The sequence below is a fragment of the Chiloscyllium plagiosum genome, chromosome 22 (assembly GCF_004010195.1).
Source record: "Chiloscyllium plagiosum isolate BGI_BamShark_2017 chromosome 22, ASM401019v2, whole genome shotgun sequence".
In the NCBI taxonomy this organism is placed as follows: Eukaryota; Metazoa; Chordata; class Chondrichthyes; order Orectolobiformes; family Hemiscylliidae; genus Chiloscyllium; species Chiloscyllium plagiosum.
This window is the reverse complement of record NC_057731.1, coordinates 50903128-50913106: the sequence shown is the minus strand read 5'-3', so window position 1 is coordinate 50913106 and position 9979 is coordinate 50903128. Positions and strand designations below refer to the sequence as shown.

Sequence of the window (9979 nt, the reverse complement as noted above, 5' to 3'; positions counted from 1 at the left end):
TATGCCACTCTCTCCCCACCCCCCCCCTCCTCTAGCTTATCTCTCCATGCTTCAGGCTCTCTGCCTTTATTCCTGATGAAGGGCTTTTGCCCGAAACGTCGATTTTGCCTGTCCTCGGATGCTGCCTGAATTGCTGTGCTCTTCCAGCACCACTGATCCAGAATCATGCTAAATTGTCCATAGTGTTCAGGGATGTGTAAGTTAGGTGGGTTGGCCATGCTAAATTGTCCATAGTGTCCACGGATGTGTAAGTTAGGTGCATCAGTCAGGAGTAAATACAAGGGAATGGGTCTAAGTGGGTTACTCTTTGGAGTGTTGGTGTGGACTTGCTGGGCCTAATGGCCTGTTTCCACACTGTAATTTTCTATTCTATTTTATTAACTGCCCTCTGGGCATTTACAGGTGGGCAATAAATGCAGGTCCAGCCAGTGACACTCACGTCCCAGGCATGCAATCTGATTAGGTTTTAATATTTTAAACGTCTCAAAGATGGACGTCACCGAAACACTTGTTTGGGGCCGCCCTGAGAAAATCTTGTCTAATGTGTTTGCTCCCATTCAGACCTTTCTGCTGTTTTACGGGTCTTGTATTGAGTCCAGGTGTTGTGTTGTTTCTCTCTGAGCACTGAAGTAGATTGCCCTGTTTCAAATATGTTTTTGTGATTGAATTTAATCTGCAGCTCGAATTCCCCTTTGTCGATTTGCATTCGTTTTGTAAAATAGTTGAATGGTCTCTAATAAACTGGACGGGTGCAGCTCCCGTCAAATATTCACACCCTCCACCACTGACGCTCAGTAGCACCAGTATGTACCATTACAAGATGCACTGCAGAAATTCACCAAAGACCCTTAGGCAGCACCTTCCAAACCAATGACCATAAATCTAGAAGGACAAGGGTAGCAGATATATGGAACACCATCACCTGCAAGTTCCGCTCCAAGTCACTCATCATCGTGACTTAGAAAGGTGTCACTGTTCCTTCAGTGTCGCTGGGTCAAAATCCTGGAATTCCCACCCTGAGGGCACTGTGGATCATCCTACAGCACACAGACTGCAACAGTTTGAGAAGGACCACCTTCTCAAGGGGCATCTAGGGATGAGCATTAAATGCTGGGCCCCAGCCAATGACGTCCATGGCCCATGAATGAATAAATTAAGCTGGAAAAGGATCAGGTAGGTGGGGCTGAATGACAATCTTGAGTTACCAAAGTCAATAGGATCTGAGGACTAAGCAGATCAAACTCTGGGAAAATGGCCCCTATCTCTAAAATGAGGTGGGAGGGTTTTAAGACATGATTGAGATGTCAGGCACAGAGTTGTCAGAAGATGTACTAGGCCCCAATCATGCCTTTAATGTCTATCTGTGGCTTTACTGTGCTGAAGGACAGCAGGCACCTTCCATTGGAGATAAGGCAGCAGAAAGATCATCAATCCCCTCCAGGATTCCAGACCCTGTTTCTGGTAAGTTCCTTGGCCTTTCTTGAGTACTCACCAGTTCTCATTTGTGTTAAGCTCTCCTGAAAGCTTTGGAAAGCATAATGCACAGGGTAAGCTGCCCCCCGCCCAGTGTATGCATTTAATGTGGAAAGAAATGGGGCTAGGGGAGAGGGCTAGGGCCTCTGCGAGCAGATATTTGCTACCTATCCACGAAAACAGACCCTGAGCTTCCAGTTGCCCGTCACTTCAACGTGCCACCCCGTTCCCTGGACAACATCTCTGTCTCAGGCATTTTGCGTCTGTTGACCGTTAATTCTGATTTCTCTCCCAGGTGCTGCCTGATCTGCTGAGCTTTTCTGGTCATTTCTGTTTTTGTTTCTCAGAGTCATAGAGTTATAGAGGTGTACAGCACGGAAACAACCCATCCATGCCGACCAGATATCCCAACCCAATCTAGTCCCACCTGCCAGCACCCGGCCCGTATCCCTCCAAACCCTTCCTATTCATATACCCATCCAGATGCCTCTTAAATGTTGCAATTGTACCAGCCTCCACCACTTCCTCTGGCAGCTCATTCCATACATGTACCACCCTCTGTGTGAAAAAGCTGCCCCTTAGGTCTCTTTTATATCTTTCCCCTTTCATCCTAAACCTATGCCCTCTAGTTCTGAACCCCCGACTCATTGACAGTCCAATGAATGTGCCTAGAAACGGAACAGTATAGTAAAGACACAGAACTAAGCCAACAGAAAGACAATTTGGGACTGATCCTATTCCTTCTTCACATCCAGCATGGATTTCGAGTTAGAGAGCTGGATGCCAACACCTGAAGACCAACTCCTAAACAGTTTTGGATGCTGTGAACTGTTTTGCTTCCTCTTAGAACAAGATGAGATTCTTAACCAGGAAGTTGTGCAAGGAACATCTGAAGCAGAACTTGGTGTGTAATGATGAGTGAGATGCTAATGAGGACATTACCTCTCTAAAGCAGAATCAAAGGATATTTCAACACTCCAAAGACTTAATGTTTAGTCTTTATTTAAAAAAGATTCGCATAATTTAATAGAACTTCAGCACCTTTAAGACAAAATAAAAATAGCCAGAAAAGTTCAGAGAACATGCTATATGGTATAGTGCTAAAAAAATCCTGGATAAGGCAAGGATATGAGTTATAATCTTATGATGCTTCTTCATCTTTCAAAGATATATGAACATCTTAGTAAATATTTTCATAAGCGAGACATCAAATATATTAAGTGTTGTTAATATCTTCTGTTTCTGGTACTGCTAATTACATAGTACTGTTGGACAATTTAACATGACATTTTATGTGGTTAGCTGTGTGTCACTAATGCATAATGTTAAAATGCAAAGGAATACAAGGCAAGGTAATGGGGCTAATGGGTAGACATTTGTGGGATATGGTGCACTGGACTATCAACTGTGGAGCTTATATAGATTCATAAAGATTGGGATGAGACGAGTTCTAATGTTTCATCCTGTCGATGAACAGTTTTATCAGGTATATCCATCACTTTCTGTCCTTCAGTTGATTAGGTTTCTCTACCAAAGGGACTATTGAGGAATCAGTTGACCCTTCACTGATCCATCTTTTGTTTGGAACTGTCCATTAATACTAGATGGTTCCTCATTTCCGGTAAGGATTCAGTCGCATGTGTGTTGTGGATGGGGGAGCAGGTGGAAGGCATGGGAGACGTGGAATGGGAGATGGTATGGGATGAAAGGAAGGGGGATGCCATGGGATGGACAGACTGCCACAGCAATCTCGCCATAAACATTCTGTGAATGAGTTATTCACTTCAAAAAGGAATTGGAAAAGTAACTCCAGCCTTTGCAGCTCCTCCCACTGTTTTTGGTCTAGACTTGTGTCTCTCCTGAGCCATTTGTATCGCAACTTACCTCTCTCGAAAGTTCAGTCACAGATTCCCTTGTGGGTCTATGCAAATTCTTTAACTAATGTAGTTTTCAAATTCACCACAGGAGGCACATTCCTTACAGTAACCACCTCATGGATGCAAGGGTACAGAATTCTTTTTCAAAATAGAAGGGGTGAAAGCGACTTAAGTATTTTCCCCCGCACCCCCCACTAAAGAATGGAGATTGCCTTTCGAATTGATAAATTCACAGGCAATGTATCGAGATTCTGCTTGTTTGGTGGAATCTTTCAATGTAGGGGTGTTCTATGGGAATGAAGTTTATTTTACCACAAGGACAGACCAATACAGGAGAGTGGTGGGGGTGGAATTCTCAATGGCTGTTCTACCTTGAACTGTACAAACACTTCACAGAAAGAAAAGGAAGAATTGTCAGGCTATGGGGAAAGCGCAGGTCAGTGAGACTCACTGGTCGGGCTGTATCCACAACCAGACAGGCACACAATGGGCCTTTTCTGTGATTGTATCATTCAGCGACATCCAGAAGAAAAGAAGAAAACAGCAACTGGATACTTATTTGGAACTTGTGCCAATGCTCAACGCAATGAGAATAATCCCGTACCACAAACAGCCTCCAGCAGACGATACAGAGGTTACGAATGAGAGAGGCACATTGCTTAGTTGGGTTTCTTATCACTGGCGATTCTCTCTTTGCTTTTCTATAATATGGAGGTGCCAGTGTCGGACTGGGGTGGACAAGGCCAGCAGTCACACAGGTTATAGTGCAACAAGTTTATTTGAAATCACAAGCTTTCGGTGCGCTGATCCTTCGCCAGGCTCTGAAAGCTTGGATTTCAAATGAACCTGTTGGACCATCATCTGCTGTCATGTGACGTCCGTGCTTTTCCAGGCAATGATATCTAACTCATGGAGGGGACACCTCAATGACTCGTCACCCACTTCACCCAGATGGTATGGACCGTGGATGACATTGTGAACATGCCTGAATCAGTTGTCACTGATGCGCGTAACTCTCCAGCAATGCTAATGGATATGGGTAACGTGGCTGATTTGCTCAACACTGCTCTCTCCTCTAACCCCCACACCTTCCAAACTAAGGGGCACTGCGACTGGTCGGAGTAGCTGCCTAGCAGCAGATGAGTGGACGATGAGCTAAATCAGCACAGATAAACTGGGAGTGATCCAGGCAAAGGCAGCCCAGTTACAGATGAAAAAAGTGCAAACTAACCCACTGGAACATCGGGGAAGCTGAGGAAAAGTTTAGTTTGCAAACGCATTCTCTTCCGCTTCCACAGAACAGACTGACAATAGAAAAGTGACTAGTTGTATGTTTTGAAGAGGCTGCCAAGAATATTCTGAGTCTGATTTACCTTATCTGACTAGAAAAATAACTCTGCTATTCAGATGGGTTTTACGTGTTGTCGGAGCACTAAACATGCTGGAGGATGGTGCTGTTTTATTTGAAGGAAAGGTCATTCATTGAAGACGATTACAACTGCTGCAGCATCTGAGCTGCTACCTGAAGCAGATAACAAGGTGTCAAACAAGACTGGGGTCATGGAGCGAGGTGGGGGTGGAGGCAAGGAGGGGTGTGGGAGAGGGATATCACATTTTGACCTGTCAGGGGTTTTTGAGGCCCTGTTGTCAGAGGGGTTTCAGACAGGAACGGAAATGGCCAGCTGTTTCTGTTTTACATGAATGCTCAAGACCAGGTGGCAGGTAGTTGGTGTCTGGGCATCTTGGCTATCGGAATTTGCAAGATGGGGCGTTGGCATTCTTCACCACATAGAATCCGATGGAGAGAGGAGGAACCACCACAATTCTTCCAGCGCGGAGTGTTCGTGGTCTTAGTTCGGGAAAGGTTTCATCGTCTACCATTAGTAGCGGTCGTCCATTCAGCTGCACAGACCTAGGACAAAGCGAACCATGGTTATGAGCACCTTTTCAAATAACGGAAGCATTGGTCAACAACTCGGCTACCTCATTAAAAGAAAACAAGGAACAAAGAAAATTACAGCATCAAGAACAAGCCCTTCGGCCCTCCAAGCCTGCGCTGACCCAGATCCTCTATGCGAAGGGCTCCTGGCAGGGACTTGTTCCAAGTTGGGAAGGCGATTGTAGCGCTGGCATCAATCAACAGGCTAAATCTTTGATGATTGATCCAGTTTAGCAAAACTCAACGCCAGGAGTCTCACCTCAAATTATTATCCCTTTGCCTCAACTGACCTTGACCCTAGGTTTTGGTGAATATTGACTAGCTGTTGGATGGAATGTTGTGTGGTCGCTCGCTCCATTGAAAAGTGAATAAAAATTTCAAACATGCAAGCTCGGCAGTGAAAGGATATACGTCAGGGGTCAGGGAGAGAGAAATCAAGCCAATGGAATATAATATCAAACAGAGAGACAGCCATCAGAGCCATAACATTGATGGTCAGTTCCAGGAGAGAAAATAAATAAGAGCCTAGGGTGGGTAAATATACAGGGAGCGACTACAGTCATAACACCTCAAAAAGGCATCATATATGGTTTAGGCAGCACCTCAGCTGTTGCATCTATGAAGACTTCATAGTGGAGTTAAATAACCTCAAAGTTGATGCTTCCCTTCTGATCTCAGTACATTGTTGGCAGGTTGAGGTGCAGCAGTTATGTTCCTGATCTGCTTAAAGGGTCCAGGCAAATAGTCCATGAGAATGATAAACAATTATGGCCAGCTTTTAAAAACTGGAGAAAGGGATATTGCTGTCGAAAACGTCTGTCAGATTGTCATAAAATGCTAGAATCCCTGCAGTGTAGAAAGAAGCCAATTGGCCCATTAAGTCTGCAATGACTCCCCGAGCAGCATCCCACCCAATCACCACTTTTTCTATGGCTAACCTACACACCCCTGAGCATTATGGGCAATTTAGCACAGCCAACCTTTCTAACCTGCACATCGTTGGACTGTGCGAGGAAACTGGAGCACCCAGAAGAAACCCACACAGAAACAGGGAGAATGTGCAAACTCCACACAGAGAGTCACCCAAGGCTAGGATTGAACCTGGATCCCTGGTGGCGTGAGGTAGCAGTGCTAACCACTGGGCCACTGTGCCAACCAGAGTAAGAGTAGGCCATTCAGCCCCTTAAGCCTGCTACAATCATGGCTGATCTCATCTTGTTCAAGAAGGGGAGTAGGGATAACCGTAATAACTATAGGCCGGTGAGTCTCACTTCTGTTGTGGGCAAAGTCTTAGAGAGAATTGTAAGGGATAGGATTTATGAACATCTGGATAGGAATAATGTGATCAAGAATAGTCAGCATGGTTTTGTAAAGGGCAGGTCATGCCTCACAAACCTTATTGAATTCTTTGAGAAGGTAACTAAGGAGGTGGACGAGGGTAAAGCGGTAGATGTGGTGTATATGGATTTTAGTAAGGCGTTTGATAAGATTCCCCATGGTAGACTACTGCAAAAAATACAGAGGTATGGCATTGAGGGTGAGTTGGAAGTTTGGATTAGGAGTTGGCTGGCGGGAAGAAGACAGAGGGTAGTAGTTGATGGCAAAGGTTCATCCTGGAGTGCCGTCACTAGCGGTGTTCCGCAAGGATCTGTTTTGGGACCATTGCTGTTTGTCATTTTTATAAATGACCTGGAAGAGGGGCTAGAAGGTTGGGTGAGCAAGTTTGCGGATGACACAAAAGTCGGAGGAGTTGTTGACAGTGAGGAAGCATGTGGCAGGTTACAGCAGGATATAGAGAAGCTGCAGAGCTGGGCAGAAAGGTGGCAGATGGAATCCAATGTAGCTAAGTGCGAGGTGATTCACTTTGGGAAGAATAACAAAAAGATGGGGTACTGGGCTAATGGTCGGATACTTGGTAGTGTGGATGAGCAGAGGGATCTTGGTGTCCATGTACACAGATCTCTGAAAGTTGCCACCCAGGTAAATAGTGCGGTGAGGAAGGCATATGGCGTACTGGCTTTTATCGGTAGAGGAATTGAGTTCCGGAGTCCTGAGGTCATGATGCAGTTGTATAAGACTCTGGTACGGCCGCATCTGGAATATTATGTGCAGTTTTGGTCGCCATACTATAGGAAGGAGGTGGAGGCACTGGAACGGGTGCAGAGGAGGTTTACCAGGATGTTGCCTGGTATGGAAGGAAAATCATATGAGGAAAGACTGAGGCACTTGGGGCTGTTTTCACAAGAGAAAAGAAGGTTTAGGGGTGACTTGATTGAGGTGTACAAGATGATTAGGGGGTTAGATAGGGTCAACAGTATGAACCTTTTCCCGCGTATTGAGTCGGGTATTACAAGGGGGCATAGCTTTAAATTAAGGGGTGGTAGGTATAGGACAGATGTTAAGGGTAGATTCTTTACTCAGCGAGTCGTGAGGTCATGGAATGCCCTGCCAGTAGCAGTGGTGGACTCTCCCTCTTTATGGGCATTTAAACGGGCATTGGATAGGCATATGGAGGATAGTGGGCTAGTGTAGGTTAGGTGGGCTTGGATCGGCGCAACATCGAGGGCCAAAGGGCCTGTACTGCGCTGTACTTTTCTATGTTCTATGTTCTATCTCAGCCTCAACTCCACTTTCATGCCTGGTCTCCACAACCTTTGAACCCATCACTAATTAAAAACATCACATGCACATTTTTCAACTCTCTTCCCCTCTTTGTGCACTGTTATTTGTACCATTTCCTTACTGTTGGGTATTATCCCAACTGGACCTCCTACTAACTCACCCATAGTATGTGACCTGATGACAGTGACACTTGCCTGTTCGTTGAGCTTAAAATGCCTGAGATCTCCATTGACATAAACATTTAAATTCCCCTAGAAATGCTTTTGGTTTCCCTTCCAGTTGCGGAAGTTGTATCTCAATAATGCCGTTGAATGAGTAAACATTTGGTTTTCTGATGCTCTGAAACTGTCTTGTGGAAGTGACTTATGGTTTTACAGATGTGGCATTCTTTCTTCATAGTTGGCCTCAGATTATGCCTGTGAGATCTTCTTGCTTCCAATGATAGTTAGAATTTCCTCTTTGGTTCACTCTTTGCGTTGGCTTGTCACACCTGCCTGTAGAGTGAATATACTTTCTGAAATAATTGGTGGAGAGTGTGTTGCTGGAAAAGCACAGCCAGTCAGGCCGCATCTGAAGTGTAGGTGCATCGACGTTTTTGGCATTAGCCCTTCATTAGGAAGGGCTGACGAAGGCTTATGCCCGACAAATTGATCCTGCTGCTCCTCAGATGCTGTCTGACCTGCTGTGCTTTTCCAGCAACACATTCTTGACTCTGAACTCCAGTTCTCACTTTCTTATAAATTAATGGGTTCCTGCTCTCCTGTGATAAAGTTATCCATCTCCTCCCATCTGTGAGACTTCCTGGTCTCTGCTTCCGGCATAATTTTAAATGTATTTCTTCAGAATAATTTTTTAATCTATATTAAATCTGAAACAGACCCGTTAATAATTCCAACAACAACTTAGACTGTCATGAGTTCTGTAGCCACATCTCTCCTCTATTCGATACAGGTTATTAATGAAATTATCTACAGATGCTTCAGGATGCTGATCTCTTCTGTTAACTCTTGCCCTTTCAGAAATCTGTTTGTTCTAAGATTGAAGTAATTATCAATAACTGTTAGAATATCTTCAAAAGCACCAGTAACTTTTTTTATATTTGGTGATTAATAAGGTCATCAGCCAAAGGATCTATTAAATACAATTGTGTGTTCATCTGTTTAGCTAGATATTGAAGAAGTTCTGATTAGATTCCTTACAGCGTGGAAACAGGTCCTTCGGCCCAACAAGTCCACACTGACCCTTCCGAAGAGTAACCCACCCAGACCCATTTCCCTCTGATTGATGCACCTAACATTATGAACAGCTTAGCATGCCCAATTCACCTGGGCTGCACATCTTTAGACTGCGAGAGGAAACAGGAGCACCTGGAGGAAACCCCCACAGACAGTCACCCAAGACTGGAACCGAACCTGGGACCCTCGTGCTATGAGGCAGCAGTGCTAACCTCTGAGCCACCGTGCCACCCTGTGTTTTTAGAACTGTTTTTTCCAAGATGTCCAATCCTGTGTTCTTTTTGGCTAATCGTCATCATGAAATCTTTGCAGTAGTGCCATTTTTCCTGATCTTTTATCTAAATATGGTCAGTAATTCCAATTGCTTTAAAGCTGTTTTACATTTGCAACATCTCAAAGTTGTTTGTAATCTGCTGGCATTTAAACTTTTAATGTTGCAGCATGTCAATTATGTTTTAAATTTTTTTGTTTTCAAGTGTCTTCAAGCTTTTAAACTTTATATTATAGCAATGCTGTAGTTTTTGTTTCTAATCAAGCTTAGAAGTCTGTATTATGGCAATATTGTCATCTTTTACTTCTTTTAAGCTTTTAAATTCTGTTAAATGTCAATATTATATCTCTGTACTGCTTGCTGGAGATTTTTCTAGGTAAAAACAATGACTGCAGATGCTGGAAACCAGACCCTGGATTAGTGGTGCTGGAGGAGCACAGCAGTTCAGGCAGCATCCAGGGAGCAGTAAAATTGACGTTTCAGGCAAAAGCCCTTCATCAGGAATAAAGGCAGAGAGCCTGAAGCGTGGAGAGATAGGCTAGAGGAGGGTGGGGGTGGGGAG

At 44.4% G+C, this 9979-nt stretch overlaps 1 protein-coding gene across 1 annotated transcript in view; it reads right to left on the bottom strand.

Moving 5' to 3' along the window:
• Positions 1–2474: 2474 nt before the first annotated feature.
• hpse2 (heparanase 2) overlaps positions 2475–9979 on the bottom strand; it is a 297298-nt gene continuing 289793 nt past the window's right edge. Inside the window, exon 12 of the mRNA XM_043713037.1 lies at positions 2475–5262. Within this exon, the coding sequence (XP_043568972.1) occupies positions 5097–5262 (166 nt within the window). The 3' untranslated portion in view covers positions 2475–5096. The remainder of the gene's footprint in view (positions 5263–9979) is intronic.